This window comes from Asparagus officinalis, chromosome 10 (genome assembly GCF_001876935.1).
Source record: "Asparagus officinalis chromosome 10, Aspof.V1, whole genome shotgun sequence".
Lineage (NCBI taxonomy): Eukaryota > Viridiplantae > Streptophyta > Magnoliopsida > Asparagales > Asparagaceae > Asparagus > Asparagus officinalis.
Genome location: NC_033803.1, coordinates 67,580,880 through 67,601,048, shown reverse-complemented (window position 1 = coordinate 67,601,048; position 20,169 = coordinate 67,580,880). Strand labels below are relative to the sequence as shown.

General features: G+C 39.4%; 1 protein-coding gene and 1 pseudogene across 1 annotated transcript; one reads left to right on the top strand and one right to left on the bottom strand.

Annotated features, from left to right (window-relative positions):
- On the bottom strand, window positions 5,367–6,857 carry LOC109826099 (heat stress transcription factor B-2a-like). The gene is made up of 2 exons (XM_020393065.1): window positions 6,566–6,857; window positions 5,367–5,720 (listed from the first exon to the last, which is right to left on the bottom strand). Exons 1-2 carry the CDS (start codon window positions 6,779–6,781, stop codon window positions 5,424–5,426), a joined length of 513 nt encoding a protein of 170 aa, XP_020248654.1. The 5' UTR covers window positions 6,782–6,857; the 3' UTR covers window positions 5,367–5,423.
- On the top strand, window positions 8,826–19,881 carry LOC109826851 (annotated as a pseudogene).

The following is a 20,169-nucleotide window of genomic DNA, read 5'->3' as shown; positions in this document are numbered from 1 at the left end:
TTCATGATTTAGCATGTTTTGAACAGTTCTTTAACCTATGTCTACAGATGAAGGAGTATTAGGTATATTTAATCAAAATGTAAGATTTCACGTACATAAAATGAATATTTCTCTCATAATATAAGTTGTAAGAAGTATGTAATCTGGTTCACTCCCTGGGTATTGCTTTGGTTATAGGCATCTAGTATGAGGTTAAGTATCGGAAGGAATGGCTATTGGTTTGGTGCTGACCTTTGCCAATTTAGTTGCCAGTATTTAAAAACTGCGGATTACCGATTGTGAAGATACTTTTGAAGGAAACTTAATGAAAAAGAGCAACTTGTAAATATTATTGCTGCGCATGATAAGATTATATTGGAATTAGAATGAAATCTTTGTCGCTACAAAAGGAGGAGCCGAGGAGGTCATCAGTGATTTTGGTAAAAAACAAAAAAGTATTCGGAAATCGCTCAGTTAAAAATGAATCTTCAACCAACTAAAGAAGCCTTTTCTTCTGCAGAAGAGAACTTTAATACTGTTGTAGGCTCTATGGTAAATGTAACATGATCTGTTCTAACAGGTGAGTGACTGTACTTCAATTTTGTGCAAACAAAGGGTCATAATTTTAGTTTACTATTTATTGAGAATTTACTGCGTCCTTTGTTCCTTGATCTGGTCTTGCACGACTGCAAAACCACAGTAATCTATATTTTGATTATATTGACATTTATACATTATTTTGTCGCGAAATATTCCTATTATTTTGCACTATTTGCCTTTTTAGGAGAATGACTGAAGGAGTTGGGATAATTATGTGAATGTATTACTTCACATACTTGTTCCTACGCATAAGAAAGGTACCATCACTATTCTGATAAATCTTGTGATATAGTAGAAGGTTTATTTCCATTTTCAATCTTTTAATTGCTGAAGATTCTATGAAGTAATATGCTAAAGAAGTGTTCAGAGTTTTTAGTACACGGGATGGCATTTGTTAGGTATCATACACACACTTGCAATTGCAGGGACATTTTTACATGATGGCAACATATACATCCGAAGAAAAAGGATAAACCGATGTATATATTTGTGGACCAGATTAGTCCACATCACTACCAAACCCATTTAGAAACTTCGCACTAAGTTTCTCCATTTTTCTCATATATATATATATATATATATATATATATATATGAGAAAAATGGGTATACTTGGTACCAAGCACAAATTTTGTGCTTGGTAGTGATGTGTCTCATTCTGTATATATATATATGTGTGTGTGTGTGTGTGTGTGTGTGTGTGTGAGTGTGTGTGTGATTAATGAGTATCCTTGTCATAGGAGGAAATTTCCCTCTTTGTCGCCTATGTGACACAATCCCCACCATCCTCATAAAGTAGGCACAAATCCCTACCAACTCACACACTCTCTCCTACTTTATGAGGATTGTGGAGATTGTGCCACATAGGCGTCAATGAGGAAATCCCCTCCAATGACAAGGATACCCATATATATATATATATACTAGTTGGATTACACGTGCAATGCACGTGGTAAAAAATTTATATTTATTTTTATTTGTTATTTTTTGTAGGGATTGATTTGATACAAATTTATTGAATTTAAACCATGTAGCAAACATATAGATAGATGATAAAAATTCACAGTGTTTGATTAATGAAATTACATTTATGGATCAATTGGACGATAAAAATGAATACTTAATATTAGTATAGTGCACGTGTTTTGCACGTGGATATAATTGTCGAATATTCCGAAATCTTTTTGTGGATAGAAAAGTGATAAATTAACCAGCCTGATGGAATAGATAGAAAGGGTAAAGCAAAGCATTAGAAAGAGGTAAGAATGTTTTTTATTAGAACTAATATTAAGTATTCATTGTAACGATTATTAACATCCACATGTTGATATTATGTATTTGTTAGCAACCTCATTATGTTAGGTTGGTCGGATCTAATTTTATTTGCTGAAATTTGAAGAAAATAAAGAATTTATTTTCTAATTTCAATCAGAATGAATAGAAAATATTCAAGTAGTTAAAATGAATAAGTAATATCATGAAAGTAGAAAATAGAGAAAACATTAAAAATAGAAACATATAGAAACTAAAAATAAAATTTCAATGATTTTTTTCCCAAAGAACCAAGTAATTGGTAGAATTAAGCAAATTTGGGTAGTGGAATGCACATTACAAGATAAGAGCAATCTTAATTGTTACACATCTAAGAATAGACAAAAAGTAGGGTAAATTTCAGAAAATCCCCTAACAATTTTAGGTGCTTCGCATAATACCCTCACTATTTTGTTTTTCCACTTAACCCCTAAAACTCCAAATTGTCATCTCCATATTTTGTTGAGTAGGAGTCAACAATGGTCCTAAATCAATGATTCGAAACTTCCTTTCTTTAATCTTGATTCACATGGAAATTCAAAAATTATAATAATACTGATGAAATTGGGTAGATCCGACTTCCTACGAGCATGGGTATTGCCTAACCGGATTTCTTAGTTTAGATATTGTAGGGAAGGCCCGATAAAAATGCATGACATGACCACATAATCCCTATACTTTAACTTTTTCCACTTAAGACCCCAAACTCCAAAGTGTCTTAAATAACCCTTTAACCTTCTAATGTTTCCCTAAAAACCTTTTTAGGATTATTTGAAACACTTTAGGAATCTTAGGAGTCAAGTGGAATAATTTAAAAAATATTGGGGGTTTATATGATACGCTTAAAATTTTTAGGGTTAGGTGGAAAAAGTTATAGTGGGGATGTTGGAGAAATAGAATATTAGGGGTATTGATAGAAAAACACCCTAATAGTAAACTACAAATCCTAGGACTCATGTGAATGACATTTTTGTAATTATCCTAAAGCATGTACGATCTAGATTTACCCGTGTAGGACTTTGTTTTGGTAGGAATACTATTCCTTATAGTGTATTCTTAGAGGCTTTGCTGAGTTTGCTCCATATAAAAAGGATCCTATACGCCTTTAAAAGCAGATAAGAAGTGAATATGGTTTCGGTCCATATGAAAAGGATCTTATACACATTAAGAAACAGATTAAAATAAATTTTGTCATAGTTCTAATCCATATATAAAACGGATTGATGAGCTGTACAAAAATGTTTAAGGTTTAAACTTATAATCAAGAATTTTTGTGTAATAGAAGGGTATAATTTAATTAAAAGAGTAGTTTTTTTCCCTCTTCTTTTCTTTATTTTCCTTGTGGTGAAATGCAATAAGCAAAATGCTTCATTAGACAACACTTTTTCAAAGTGGACAAGAAACATATAATATATTCTTTTGTACAAGAACTACCAACAAAATTAGTGTTTATTACTAATACCGCTCGACTAACATCGCATCTAACAAAACAAAATAAAACAAAAATCAAACCATGAGATTAAATAGCTCATTCTGATGCTTGTATTGAAATGCGTGATTGGTGAAAAGTCACACGCGCGTCAGAGCGACGCTCCTTGGCCTGGAAGTAGCCTTTGCACTCATCAAATTCGAGGCTGCGGAAGCAATTCTGGGTACTCTTTGCGGTGATGAGTGTGGGCATTGAGACAGAGCCTACTTCTTTGATATGGGCTCGGGTTGTGCTCGACCCATGGCATCAGTGGAAGAGGAGGAGGAGATTGGTGATGGGGAGCTAAGGTTAAGTAGTTTTTATATTTGGAATGGGGTTTGGGAGTTAAAGACATAGAGGATATGAAGATGCTTGATTTAAGAGCCAGGGAGTTGCTGGGATTCGAAAGGACTTGAATTAAGAAGAGGGAGTGATTTGCTGAGCTTTGAAAGGACAGATCTCTTGCCAATTTAAACGTTATATAAAGCCATTCACATTCTTTTTTGTGACGGCTATTCATAAATTTGCGGGTGTCACCTCTTTGTCTCTCTTTTTTTTAAAATTCCATTTTAGATTTTCTTTCTCCAACTTTGAAACATCTAAATATAATTTGAAGATTGATAACCATCTGGATTTCTGTATTAGCATTGGGGACAAGTTTCTGGGTCAGTCAAGTTTGGGTGGACTGTGGGTGCAGATCGCAATGGTCTGAAATACTTGGCAGGAAAGTAATGCGAGAAGTTTCTCCTTAAAGTCTAAATCTTCTTTGATAATTTTTTTTTATGGAGATTACTGATTTGGTGAAGCTTTGACAAGTAATGCTAGTGTTTATATGTTGATATGTTGATAATATCTACACTTGTTGGGAGTTTTTTTTGGTGCTTTATATTACTATTAGGAGTTAATATTGTTGTGAAGTTAAAATAACAGATTTAGTTCTTGGGATTCTTTGAAATTTGGATTTATAACTTCATAATATGTTCTCTATTTTTATTTTTTGTTGTTAAGAAAAAGATTTGTTGATATATCAAAAGGCAGGGGGAAGTGTTTCACTATTTGTTAAGAAAAAGGTTTGTAGATATATTACAACGAATTGGCATCTTTTATTCATATCAAAAGGCGGGGAAAGTTTCACTATTTGTTTCTACGTCAATTTAAGTATTATACCATTTGTCTCTTTTTTTTTTAGTAAATAGAAATGACTATCACAGTTGTTAGGATTAATGTATACCATAAAACTATCCCTTGATTCAATTCTGAACTGATTGTTAGGATTAATTTTGACCCAGTTTTTTGGTGCTCGCTGAACACTCCCTAAAGTTTGACCTCTGCAGTAGTTTTTCCTTCCGTTCACATGCAGCCTCATCTTTTTCCTCCGACAGAGCTTTTTAAAGTTATAGAATTTTGAATTTTTGCTCTGAAATTAGTACTGCAGCGAGAAATTTTATATCTTCAAAAAAAACATGGGGCTGTCTGCAACAGGAAACTAGTGGTTTTCATTGCACAGACCAGAGAAAAATTAGGGTTGGCTTCACGTAAGCCGTCTGTACTTTGGAGGGCGTCGCTTTACCTTTCTAAAACTTTATTATGTCACATAACCCCCTTGATTTTTGGGTCTCTCACATAAGCCCTTCTGAACTTTGAGCTTTTCTTATCGGAACCCCCTACGTGTAGTTTGCAATGACCCAAAGTTTTCTATAGAGAAGAAAGAACCAAAATTTAGGGGAAGTGGTACGTTGCTTGTAAATGACAAATGACAAAGTTTTAAATTTTTCTTTGAAAAACATTTTAGTTATTCGCAAATTATATGCAACGGGGTTGATTGAGTGAGAGAAGGTTAAAATTCAAGGGGCGTTTTGTGAGATATCTCGAAGGTCATACGGTTATGTGAGACAAACAAAATTCATGGGGACAAAAGCCCCAACGTTCAGGGGGTGTCATGTGAAATTAACCTGAAAAATTATGTTTCTCTTTAAAATTTGAATGCCATTGTTGTGTTAAACTTTGAGGAAAAATCTTCCCCCCTTTTTCAATAATATAAAAACATTTCGTTTTCATCAGCATCATCATCTAGAGCAAACGTATTGTGACAACAGTTTCTGCAAACTTGTCTCGAGTTCTCCGTAATATGCGATCTGTGACCGTAACTCTTCATTCTCCTTCTGTAACATCTTGTTTTGCTCCAGCATCTCATTTTCATTAATCTCAGCTGCTGAGCTTTTCTTCTCCCTGGCTCTGAGAAAACTGGGGAAAACACTGGGTTTGCATCTTCTCCTGGTAATATCTGACAGCAAGCATCTTTTCCCTTTCTGAAACTTCTCGTGTCGGAATTCCCAGCGATCGGGAGATGCCTTCTTGAATCCCTGATATAGCCGGTCATTATTATATATAAGAAGCATGCAACTTCTGCTTAACAAATAAAAAGTTATCCAAAATGTAATCATGGTGTAAATAATTATATTTATAGGGTCATTTACGAGCAACAGTCCTACCCCAAACAACCACACCACCGACACACCCACACAGGGGGGGACCCACCTCACCCACCATGAGTAGTTTAAAAGATGCGGTACCCTACGCCATCCAAACGTGGAAATTTTCATCCAAAAGTTTTCATATAACGTTCATATGCTAATTTAATAGATTTCTAACGGTTAAATCCGTTGAATTTATCGTCACTATATATCCAAATTATAATTTTAAAACAGAATTGAGATATATTAAAATTAGAATTTTGGAAGCGTTATAAATAAATTTAACAAATCCTAATGATTAAAAAAAACTCTAAAATTAACATGTGAACATTATAGTGAATTTTCGGGTGAAAATTTTCATGTTTGCATGATAGAGGATATAACGCGCCAATTTTAAACAAGTTAAGGCATGTAATAAAAAAAAAAAACAACAACTAAGGCTATAAAGTGCTGAGGAAATGTATATGGTATTTGAGTGCCATTTAGCCTGCAAACAACCGCTATATATATTTATCGTCAAAGAATTAATATAGTCTCTCCAAATGTCTAATTAATATGAATTTGACAAAAAAAAAAGTAAAATTCCCAGAAAACTAGATGATATACTCATGAATCATGACTCCAACCTTGCTGATGAATTCGAAAGATAAACACTAGAAACAAACAGGATGCTTGAAACTTAGAGATTCGATCTACATGAAATAACATCAAAATATATATTGAGAGCCACATACGTAAGTATTAAGCTGCCGAATGAAGCTAGAGAAGTTGCAGTGCTTGAAATACCGAGGCAACACGAACCGAGAAAACTCCTCCGGCGACCAAACAACGAACCCCGATCCCTCCTCGTTCCACGATACGACGTCGTTAGAATCCCTCGATTCCTCGACCAAATCGTACGTCTTCGACAGAAATGGAGCCAGAGACCTCAACTTCGACAGCGATGTCATCTCCTCAGCTCCAGCTGGAGAGGAGGATAACTGTAGTCTTTGTTCCAATTCTAGCTCCCTCTAATTTGATCACATATTCTTTTAAATAGGATCGATGTAGGAGTATGATTAGGATGTTAATTTGTGGGATTTTCTACTTGAGTATGGTCCTATCTTGTGTTGATCGTTTAATAAGGCGGACCTAAAAAAAATTTAGGCAAATATTTTCTTTGATAACTCGGTCTGGAATCGGACCTAACAGCGAGAGAGGCGTATTGGAATCTTCCAACCATTTGGATCACCCGCGGTGGGTAAAAATATAGACCAATATTTGATAGGTTGAAATTTTAGTTTAGTTTGGTTACTATTCTTTTTTAATATCCATTCAGCTATTACATGTTACTTCTCGAAAAATGTGTTTCGAAGGGTAGAACGGTTAAATTTGATGGCATATTGAAGTCAGATAGACTAAAGGGCCAGGGCGTGTTTGACACCTCACTAAAAATGGGCTAAATTTGATCCTTGAATTAATTTTGCCAAGAAGTAGTTTAGTTGTGGACTAACTCCCCATTGGTTCCCAACTATACTAGTTTAAAGATCCAAAAATAAATTGAAGTAAACTGGACCATTTCTGGTCTAAAATTTGCCAATCAAGAAATTATGTTCAAACTCGGTTTGATTTTAATGACACTACAACAAAAGTTATAAATTGTGATATATTTTTTGTCTCTACGCGACATATTTTTGTATCACATAAATAGAGTGTGACACATATCAAAAGTGTGGTTACAGCATGCGTGGAGAGCGTCCTTCTATACATGTGAGAATGTATCGTAAAGCTTACGACACATATATATGTCGAGAGTGGTGACCCATACATGTGTCACAAAACTCATGACACATACATGTGTCAAGATTGGTAACATAGTTGTGTCTAGACCATAAAAACATAAAGAATATCATCATTTGTCACTCATCCTAGGATTACTCTCATAAGAACACACTTAACTATAAAGTTTTTAGCTTATAAGTTATCATAAATGTGTAATCATCATTACAATTAAAATCTAAGAGTTATTATTTAAGCCCATCAATAGATCTCTCCACAATCCATATTGAGTTATTAGCATTTTTCAATAATATTTAACTGTATATCCAATGACACAAATATGTGTCATGATGCGATACATTTTTTATTTGTGTCACTATTGTTTAATATTTTACAAATAAAATGATACTTTTATATGTATCATAAAATAAGTGTGGACACATACAATTTTTATTGTAGCGAGAGTTTTCGAACAGTTCTTAAGTTCTGAAGTCTTGATTAGTTTATAAATCGTGGAGATCCTAAGAAAGTTGTTAATAGTGGTGCTTCGGTTGGGATTACGGTTTAGACCAAAGTCAGGTTAATCCATAGAAAGAAGTGCCCTTAATTAGCGAAAATGAACAGAAAGTTAGGATCACTATCTAGTAATTAACTATTTTTTGATTGGTTGGATGCTTAGGCTCTATTTAACAACCATTTAACTTCTAGAAAGAGCCACGTTCTGCTACAAATTATATGATAGTTTAATTATGTCAAACGTGCGCATTAGAGACCAGGGAATACTGAAAGTATATTTGTTTATTGTCGTTTAGTGGAAGATTATGAGGTTTCTTTAGAAAAAGGAGACGTAATGAGAGTGGGCGGTGCAAACAGCTCCATATTTTGACTGATTTGCTTTTATTTATTTGACGGCCTCGTGCGTTTTTTTTGGGTTTGATTCTAGAGAAAATTGTGTCGGCTCCAAAAGTACAAACTTTATGTGCTGTAGCCCCTTTAACTTTTCTCCATGTGATTCAGCCCCTTAAAATGTGATATTTTATGCTGCAACCCTTTTTTAGTACTTATTACATGTCACCTAAGTTAAAATCCTCAAAATATCCTTATCTCATCTCCTCAATCCCTCAAACCCAACGCTTTCTCATCTCATCTCTCCTCTCTCTCTCTCTCTCTCATCTCCTTTCTCCTCTCTCAAGCTCTCAAACCCCGCTCCTGCCTGTGACTACACCCTTCACCATGATGTCGGGCTTCAAATCTGCGCCCCGCGAGTTCAGCCCTCGAGTTTGCCGCCGCCTCCCCTCCTCTCCTCTACCCGACCGTTTGCCGCCGCCTCCCCTCCTCTCCTCCGCCCGACCTCGTCACCGTAGCTCGCCGCCGCTCCCCGCCTCGCCCTCGACTACGCCGGAGTTCGTCGCCTCCTTGTCTACGCTTCACTCCTCCTTCTCATTGTCCTCAAGCTAGTCCTCAGCATGTCAGCAAGCAAAGATGTTCTCGTTCTAGCCTCTCTTGAAGTCGATCTCTCTAGTATCGAACCAGGTTCAACTGTGACAGTTGTTTGCGGTGAAAGTTGATTTCTTCATTGCTATCGAATCTATTACAACTTTAGTCGTTACAATAAACCCGAATAAAATAAAAAGTTGATCTTTTTATAAGATCTCCTTACACAATGAAAATAAAAAATTTATAACTTTATCAAACAAACGCAGAGATCGTTTATCGGTCTTCTGCTTGCGTGGGATCTTTGCATGTGCCGGAGTTTATCCGTGGACCACCGTCGATCAGATCGGATTGCTGAAAAATTGGGCAGAGCTTTGTTGATTTGCGAAGGAATCAAGAAATCGTAGCGCTTATCTCGGCAACGGCGAGATAATTACTCTTCTTAAGATTATCGCAACGGGATATGTTAGACCCTAGAGGGGGGGTGATTAGGGTCTTATGCTAATCTAATCCGATTAAATGTCAATTAAAAACTAATTAACAAGTTATCCTAGCAAGTATGAAATATCACAAGATATATGAGCTAGGATAAGCAATGTAAACAATGAGATATATCCTATATGATAAAATATATGCAAGGATATATAAACAACACAAGGGTAAATAATCTAAACAAGATAGTGGATGATATAGATAATGAGCTAATGACAATGGCGATATAAGATATGAACATAAATATGAATGAACGCCAAAGCACACTCAAACAAGCAATATGATCACGGAGTTCGGACCTTCCGTCCTACGTCTCCGCTCCCCACTCCCGGGGAGAAATCCACTATCACGACCGGGTTTTCTACGCTCACCCGAATAACGTTTACAACCACACAGTGTCGGTTTTCAACGCTCACCGAACAACGTCACTCCTCACAATCGGTTTTCTAGTTCACCGAAAACTTTCACCCCACACTCGGTTTCTAGCTCACCGAAAACCTCACAACACACTCGGTTTCTAGCTCACCGAAAACCTAACAATCTCACAATGTAACAAATATAATTTGTTCTCTAATATGGATGAGAACACAATTAAAGCACAACTCAAAGTTACAATCTCTCACCACCCAACTATACTATGTATGTAAATACTAAAAGCTCAATGTGGGTGTGTGTAACAATGAGTAAAATCAAAATCAAACTAAACTCAAATATAAAATCTAGCTTAAGAACAATGATAATCAAACAAGTATATAAATGTAAAGCTAGAGTTTGAGTTTAGAAAACTTCTCAATTTGATAACAAGAGATGGAGGGATGATAGTTGGAAGCTCAAACTTCAATAGATAATCTCCTCAAGCTCTTGTGGAATTTGATTCACAAAATCGAAACACTCAAATGCTTAAAAGCTTATAAACACACTTTAAACAAACTTAAACCCTTGATTAAAACTTTCTTAAACTTGTTTTAAAACTCTCATGGTTAGCTTGAGAGTTGAAGACAATGGGGTATTTATACCCTCTCACAACTCAGCCAAAAACCCCGAAAACGAAATAAAAAAAACCCCACAAACACTCAAGAAAGAGCCGGTAAAAAGCGAACGCTAGTATTGTCGTCGACCAAAAATTCTCGTCATACCATAAAAATGTCTCGACCGATGAAATTTCGGTTCGACGGTGTATCCAGTTCCCAAAACAGAAATCAAACGCAAGACACTTATCCTCACCGTCTACCCGATGGAGCTTTTTCGTCGACCGGTAGACCTCACACCGAACCAACTCTCTACCATGTCTGACGAAAAACAAACGAGCGTCACCACGGTGCGGTCGACCGAAATCTGATACACTCAAAAACTGGTTTATAAAGCTATTTTTAAGACTTTTGAAAACATGTTAAAAAAATAATAAATGAAGTCCAAAAATTATGAAACTTTGGGAAAAGTATATAAACATGTAAGTGAACATGTTACAAAAAGAATTTTCCAAATTGCATTTCCCATTTGTGAAAAATCATCATTTTGCAAAATAGTTCAAAACACGAAAATGTAAACATGTGAAATTTGATATTTTAGCTAAACCATGTTTTGAAACTTTGCACAATGATTATATAGACTTAATAAAATATGGATATGATTATTGTTAAGTCCAAAAACTAAGAAAACCATATTTTCACAAAATTGCATATTCTATGCAATATATACAAAACACTAAATATGATTTCATTAAATATAAGCTTGTTAAAGGGGAAATCATATATAGGTATATAAACATGAAACAAAATAGTATTTTCCAATTCTATTCATTTGTTTCATAGTAAAACTTGAAAACTATCAAACCAAAACATATATGTATATATATAACTATATATATACAAAAACACACATAATATAAAATCTAAACTAGATTACCCAAGCTTGATCTTTATCTTCATTGTAGCTCAACTTGGTACACATGCGGATGAAGCTTGAACTTGATCTTTAACTATGAATTGCATGTTGCTTCACTCCACAGTTCCGCCAACCTCCTCTTGATATGATCGTGTAGGCTCAATCCATCCAACCTCCAACTACGTTGTTTGTCTACAATAAATACGAAAACACAAATACTAGACAAACAACATTAGTGGTAAATTGTTTGTTAAACATCATCAAAACAAGAATGCCAACAGGATAATCTTAAGGAACAGATCCGGGAAACTGCAGATCTGACGAGCTCCTCTTCTTTATGCTGACGAACTCGATCTGATCTCTCCTCCTCCTCTCTGAAATTCGTGCACCTTCAGTCTTCAGTCCGGCAGGGCTTCGCCTAATCTCCAAAATTACAGATCTGAAAAAATGAGGCTCTGAGGCTTGTATTTATAGGCACGAGACGAAATCAGGTTGGAGACACCCTTGGGTGTCTCAACTTGGGCCGAGACACCCTTGGGTGTCTCGGCCTTGGCCGAGACACCTTGGGATGTCTCGTTTGGGCTGAGACGCTGTTTTTTGCACATTCGTCCGTTTCCGCCGTAACTTCTTCACCCGAACCCGGATTTGAGCGATTCAAAGTGCGTTGGAAAGCCGACGAGGAGTTATATAAGCTCCAATGATTATATCATCAGTTTAACAAATGAGACAAGAAGGGTATTTCGCCGTTTGTGAACAATACGAGGTTCCCGATCAGTTAGTGTCTTTGTTATTCTGAAATTCCGTTGGTTTACGTAGTTCGTCAACCCACTTCATGTGTTTGTCGACATAAATCAAGCTCCTGTGACTTGGATAGTGACGTTCATCGTCTTCTCTTAGCCTCAAGCTGTTCGTGGAGACCTATAGGCAATTTTTAACGCCTACAGATACCCCCTCCAAAGCGTTCCAGTCTCGTTTCTTTTATAGAAAAGACTGAAATACTTTGGATATGATTGGTCCAGCCTTCGGTCAGCGTAATGGACCTGTAGTTAGCTTTAATTCTTGACTCCTTCGATTTTCAGTCTATTCGATGTTTTGACGAATAGCTGAAGTCCTTCCGGCGCTACGTTTATCGTCTTGCCGTCGTCGAAGTCTCGAATCTAAAACTGATGAGTTGAGTTTGGCTCGTGTCGTTGAGTTAACTTAGAACTGACTATCTCCGTCACATTGTGCTGACTTAGGGTTTCAGATCACTGTATGTTGACTTTTTGTCGCAACGCATTGATTGGCGTTGACCTAGGGTTGCGCGTTGACCAGCGTTGACCTAGGGTTTTAGATCGCTCGGCGTTGACTTTTCATCGCAACGCGTTGACTGCGTTGACCTAGGTTTACTCGTTGACCGACGTTGACCTAGGGTTTCGGATTGCCCAACGTTGACTTTTTCATTACAACGCGTTGACTGGCGTTGACCTAGGGTTACGCGTTGACCGGTGTTGACCTAGGGTTACGCGTTGACCAGCGTTAACACAGTTTATACTTGTACGTTTGCTGGAGTCTACACAGTTTAAGCTCTTAAGGTATTGGAGCATGGCGGTCCCAAATATCGGGCTACAGGACCAACTGTTAAAGCTGATTCATCTGCATGTATAGATCTTATCCTGAAGTTGTTGGATGCTCAAGTCACGAGACCAACTAATAGAGCTGGTGCGTCAATGACTCGCATTTATAGAATTTTTGGCAAATTCTCAGCCATCAACGGGTTTGATGAGCCTTTACCGACTACCGTTTGAGTCGGGCTAGCATGCAGATTGTTTAGATCCGTTCTGCACATAACGTTGTGATAAAAGAGTTAACGCTTTTAGTGCTATGACATTAAATATGTAGACTTCGTCTTTCTCACGGGAATAGACTACCCGGCAACGTGTGTTAGACGTAGACTTAGGATTTTTGGCAAATCCCCAGCCCTCAACAGATTTGACGTGCCTTTACCGATTACCGTTTGAATCGGGCTAGCATGCGGATTGTTTAAGTCCGTTCCGCATGTAACGTCATGCTAAGAAAGTTAACCCTCTCAGACTTGATGCTATGACTTCGAATATGTAGACTTCGCCATTGTTACGGGAACAGGCTACCCGGCAACGCGTGTTAGGCGCTGACTTATCCTTACTTAGGATTCAGGATAAAAATCCCCAGACTCGGATTCTGGTATCTTCTTCAATCGGTAAAAGACTAAACCGGCAACACGTATTAGGCGTTGGCTTATCCCTGCTTAGGCTTCGGGATGGATTTTGGTGTTATTAATAACAACCTGCCACAATGTTAAATATGTGGTCTTTTGTCCTTTTTACGGTCAAAGACTAACCGGCAATGCGTGTTAGGCGTTGACCTATCCCTGCTTAGGATTCGGGATAAAATTCCCCATACACGAAAGACATAGATTTTTGTTGCTACGATGCTGAATACGTAGACTCGGTCGTTTTTACGGGAACGAACCACCCAGCAACGCAGGTTAAACGCTAATTTATCCTTACTTAGGCTTCAGGATAAAATACCCCAGACTGGATTCTGGTGTCTTTTTCAATCGGTGAAAGACTAAATCGATAACGCGTGTTAGGCGTTGACTTATCCCTACTTAGGATTCGGGATAAAATTCCCCGTACCTGTGAGGCACGGATTTTGGGAGTTGAAAAAGTGGTGTCTTCTCTTGGGGCAAAGACGAACCCGAAATGAGAGAGGAAGAATTTTATATTCTATCTCCTAACACTGAAGAGGGAGAATTTTATATTCTATCTCCAGTTGGAAAGGAGACTTGAGATGAGATCTCCACCCCCAGAATCCGGAAAGGTGAAACTAGGAGTGAGATCTCCACTTCGAGAATCGAAAAGATTCGGATAACCCTAACTGTCGGAAGGTTTGATTACCGAACTAAAGATAAATTTCTCGTTTATCGAGAGTGAATTGTGGTTTTGGTCCTAACTGTAGAAAGGTTTGACCAAGCGGGAGTTTGAGATGACCCTAACTGCAGGAAGGTTTGATCACTCGATTTGAAAGTGGATATCTTGTTCATTGGAGGAATCGAGAGGAGATTTTGGTTTTGGCCCTAACTATAGGAAGGTTTGACCGAGTGGGATGTTTGAGACGATCCTAACTGTAGGAAGGTTTGATCGCTCGATTTATGGATCTCTCGTTCATTGGAGGAATTGAGAGGAGATTTTGGTTGTGGTCCTAACTGTAAGAAGGTTTGACCAAATAGGAGTGGGAGTACAAATTATAGTGGGGGTGTTGACTTGTAGAAATCACTCAAATGAGGTTCCTGGTGTTAAGTGATAAGGAATTTGTTAAGGATGGACAGATTAAAATTCCAAGCATTATATCCGGACTCTAACCATGAAAGTGTTAAGTGCACGAACATAACAGAAGTTTGAATGGATTAAACCAGAAAGAATTTTAGTGGACCCACTGTCAATAAATTTGATCAGTGAGGGATTTTATAGTGGAAGACTATGAGTCGTCGAACACCAATGGGAGTTTTGTGAGGGAAGATTGATCCAATGAAGTGATCGAATCTCGTCTCAGCAAAAGAGTGTTCGGAAATCACAGTAAGAGTTTAGTGTTTATCACTTTATTCATAATGATCAGGTTATCCCTAAGAATATTACATTTAACATTCTTCTGGAAACTTCCTGTTACATAAATTATCCACCCCCAGCTTCCTTTGTGAAGCTGGGTTTACCATTGTATTCAGTTGCATGATCGGGTTATCCTTAAGAATATTACATGTAAAAATTCTCCAGGAACTTCCCGTCAAGAGTGGGAATAGTTTAGACTCATATACCTATTGGAGTATTAAGAAGCAGTTTATACTCGTATACTTGTCGGAGTGTTAAGAAGCAGTTTATACTCGTATACTTGTTGGAGTATTAAGAAGTAGTTTATACTCATATACTTGTCGGAGTGTGAAGAAGCAGTTTATACTCGTATACTTATCGGAGTGTTAAGAAGCAGTTTATACTCGTATACTTGTCGGAGTGTTAAGAAGCAGTTTATACTCGTATACTTGTCTGAGTGTTAAGAAGCAGTTTATACTCGTATACTTGTCGGAGTGTTAAGAAGCAGTTTATACTCGTATACTTGTCGGAGTGTTGCCGTTCTCGTTTGGCTTATCCCAGCGTTATGACGCCGGCTTCAACCAAGGTCTGAATGCTATTCTTTAAAGTAAAGCAAGTCTTGGTAGGATGAAGGACCCTCCTGTGGTACGCGCAGTACTTTGGATCCGTAGTATTGTCAGCTTCCTCCTGATTCGTGATGGGTGGCAACTTAATCTTGTTGTTTTCAAGAAGGGTCTCGAAGATGGCTGGAACGTCTTCGTCCTTGAACGAGTACTCTTTTTGGAGTCTCGAATCCGAAGTCTTTTGCTGTCTTCGAGGTTGCTGTTGCGATGTCTGATTAACATCAACAACTGGTGTAGGTGCCTTCCCTTCATCATGGGAAATGAGACTCGGGTTCAGAGGGGTAGCCATCAGTTGCCTTCCTTCGACCTTCTTCCTTCTGAGGAAGCGTTCGGCCTGCTCTCCGCACATTCAACTCTTTCCAGGTATTGAGCGACTCTACTCCCATAACGTTCAAGATGTTAATGGACAAGTTGTTATGACAGGTTTGCAAGACGAATTCCTCCGTGACGGGATCCTTGCAGTTCATTGCCTGATTGTGGAAGCGTTTGATGAAGGTATCCACCGACTCTCCGTCCTTTTGTTTCTCATCGAAGAGTGTCCTGATCGACACTTCGGCGTCATTATCAAAGAAATGAGCGAGGAACATGCTCTCCAGGTCCTCCCAGCTGTTAATGCTTCCGGGCTTGAGACGGCGGTACTAATCGAAGGCAGGCCCGCGAAGGGTGCCAACGAATGACCGCACCATCAAGGGCTTATTGCCAGAAATCGTGCCCAAATGGGACTTGAAGTAGATTAGATACTGAGTGGGGGAACTCCTCCCGTCGAACGGCGTGAAGTTGATCAGGTTGAACTTCGTCGGATACGGGATCGATTCCCATTCTCTTGGGTAAGGACACGAAATTCCGATCCTTTTTATCCCCTGAACAGACATCAACACGTTGATCTTGCTCTTGAGGTCCTTTATTTTATCGTCCTTGTCTGTATCAGATCTTGGACGATTCCTGAGAGGAATAACGGGGCCACCCCCAGCATTGTCATCTTTGGTGGGACCACCCCCAGTATTGTTATCCTTAGTGGGACCACCCCCAGCGTTCTGGTCAATGGGAGAGTCATCAGCCTTAAGGTGTTCATCCGTATCTGAATCGCTATCTGTTTGATTAGCATTGTTGCGATGGCTGGATTCACCGAATTGATTGGACAGAGCCCGAATTTGTTGATCATGCTCTTCCCTCATTCGCATCATGGCCATTTCCATTTCAAACTTGAAGTTCTCTTTTTGTTTGGCCAAGGCATCCTCAACCATTTTAGTGACCTCTTCTGTGCTAATCATCAACACTTCGCGGGATTGACCTAGGCTGGATACCGTTTTGTCAGAAGCGACTGTAGAGTTAGCATCTGACACTTCGTCATCCGAGGATAATCCTTGATTCATCCTCTGATAGTCCCTTTGTCTAACGGTTCTCGACCGTAACCGAGTTATACGTTGGGATATGTCCGAAAGATGATGAGGATTGAAGTTTCGCGTTGACTTCCCCTTATCAACCATATTAACTGTGACTTCTGGAAGTTCGTCATCTTGCGCAGTTGGAATTTTTCTACAGAAACGCATTAGCTTGGTCTTGGGTGTTCTGGGGGAGATCCTTTCAAATACCGAGACTCTCTGTGGAGCGGTCTTGGGGTAGCTACACGTTGATAATACTGTCCTGATAATTTTAGTACACGGACAATGAGAGTCCGTTTCTCAGGTACTTTTCTTTCGAGATTTGTTCGTACCCCCAGACCGATAGTACAACTCATCGGCATGATTGCCGGAGCAACGTATCGTGTGCTGGCACGACTCCTCAGGTATAACATCGTCGTCTGACGAACATGTTTCCTTCTGAGGATTCGTCGTCTTGTCGGTGCTCTCAAGAGTCGCACGTTTTGAGTCACGCTTTCGTGAGCGTGAGACCTCAACGGGCTCTTGGACAATGACTCGCAGTCCGAGGTGGTCAGTTATAGGAGCTTTCCCATTATAGGAAGGCTCTGATTCGTTGGAAGGGCGAGTGCGACCCCCAACTCGATGAGTTGCTCGGGGTTCATTCATCATGCCCAAGCGTTCTTTGATTGGAGTTTTGCCTTGATACTCGTGCAAAAGACCCAGGCATTCCGCTATCACTTTCCTGCCTCTGGATATGTCTATATTGTCGCGGAGCTTCACCGGAGGTGCGGGATTAAAAGGAGCGAGATCTGAACTTGACGAAAGCTGGGAACCAGCTTTAGATCTGGAATCGACCGAGAGACACGACTGATGTCTTTTAACGGGTAAGGGCACTGACTTAGTCTTCGGCACCCAAACCTGCTTAGATCTTGGTGATTTCTTAACTGTCTCTTCCTTTTGCATTTCATGTGCTTTTCGCACAAGGATCCGGGCATGCGCAAGTAAGGCACAGCGCTTCTGGATTCACTCCTCGAGAGTAGAGCGGGTTCGTTTGACACGAACCCATTCGTTAATCGGAGGTCGGGAGGAGGATCCCAATGCTGGTCGTGGCGATAGATTAGCCACTTGGCGCTTTCTGAACTCCAGATCCGCTTGGTAACAGAGTCCGTCCACTTGACCTAAGGCCTTGGCGAATTGGCGCGCGAGGCGTTGGTATTGCCTTTGACGTGCTCTCTTTGATAGAGTTAGTGCGCCTTCAGCAGTCAACTCTTGGATTGCGAAGGAGTTCAGATCTGCAGATCTGATCTCATTGGATGCCGGCGGACTGCTGCAAGGTATGACTGTAGTATCGACTACGGGGAGATCGACTTCTTGGGTCTTCAGATCTGGAGACCGGCGGGTCTTCTGGGGGGAGGAGATCTTCCTGCGCTTATGAGGAGGAGCAGATCTAAAGGAGGAGGAGGAGATGTACTCTTCAAATTTCTGCTGGTCGAATTCGTACTCGACCTCTTCAGCCACGAAGATCTTGATCGTCGGCTGCAGCATGACAGCCTCGGCCTCGAAGCTGTTGGCTCCCACTGTGGTCGCCAGTTTGTTTGCGGTGAAAGTTGATTTTTTTATTGCTATCGAATCTATTACAACTTTAGTCATTACAATAAACTCGAATAAAATAAAAAGTTGATCTTTTTATAAGATCTTCTTACACAATGAAAAATTTACAACTTTATCAAACAAACGCAGAGATCGTTTATCGGTCTTCTGCTTGCATGGGATCTTTGCCTGTGCCGCGGTTTATCCGTGGACCACCATCGATCAGATCTGATTGCTGAAAAATTGGGCAGAGCTTCGTTGATTCGTGAAGGAATCAAGAAATTGTAGTGCTTATCTCGGCAACGGCGAGATAATTGCTCTTCTTAAGATTATCGCAACGGGATAATCTTAAGGAACAGATCCGGGAAACTGCAGATCTGACGAGCTCCTCTTCTTTATGTCGACGAACTCGATCTGATCTCTCCTCCTCCTCTCTGAAATTCGTGCACCTTCAATCTTCAGTCCGGCAGGGCTTCGCCTAATCTCTAAAATTCCAGATCTAAAAAAATAAGGCTCTGAGGCTTGTATTTATAGGCACGGGACGAAATCAGGTTGGAGACACCCTTGGGTGTCTCAACTTGGGCCGAGACACCTTGGGGTGTCTCGTTTGGGCTGAGACGTTGTTTTTTGCACATTCGTCCGTTTCCGCCGTAACTTCTTCACCCGAACCCGGATTTGAGCGATTCAAAGTGCGTTGGAAATCCGACGAGGAGTTATATAAGCTCCAATGATTATATCATAAGTTGAACAAATGAGACACGAAGGGTATTTTGCTATTTGTGAACAATACGAGGTTCCCGACCAGTTCGTGTCTTTGTTATTCCGAAATTCCGTTGGTTTACGTAGTTCGTCAACCCACTTCATGTGTTTGTTGACATCAATCAAGCTCCTGTGACTTGGATAGTGACGTTCATCGTCTTCTCTTAGCCTCGAGCTGTTCGTGGAGACCTATAGGTAATTTTCAACGCCTACAACAGTCAAGTGGAGGGAGAAGCCAGTGTTCATTCGGAGGAGAACCGAAGGTGATATTAAGTCGACAAATAGTGTTGATGTGGGCTCGCTCCGTGATCCATAGTAGGATTCGGCTAGGGTAAAGAACCCAGAGCAGCTTGTTGTTGTGGGTGTTTGTACACACTTGGGTTGTATTCCCTTACCAAATGCTGGAGATTTTGGGGGTTGGTTTTGTCCGTGCCATGGATCACATTATGATACTTTTGGAAGGATTAGGACATGGCCCGCTCCGTTTAATTTGGAGGTGTCGACTTATAGCTTCTTGGAGGAGAACAAGTTGCCGATTGGTTGAATAGCAGTCTCGGGGGTGATGATGACGATGGTGGTCTTTTTTAGTTATCTTTTATTTCTATAAACAAATCTGGTGTTTTCTTGCTTCTTTTATGAAGATTGCTTGGGTTATCCATCACGTTCTAACTCCAGCGTGTCTGCTGGTTTGATCTGATACGTATTTTCCGTTGATGTTTGAAGTGCCTTTGGCAGCTTTTAGGAATGCGGTGAGTTAGAACTAAGTTAGTTTTAGTTCTAATTCATGGCCCTTGGGCTCTTATGTTAGTCCTAACCCACTGCGTGTTAGTTC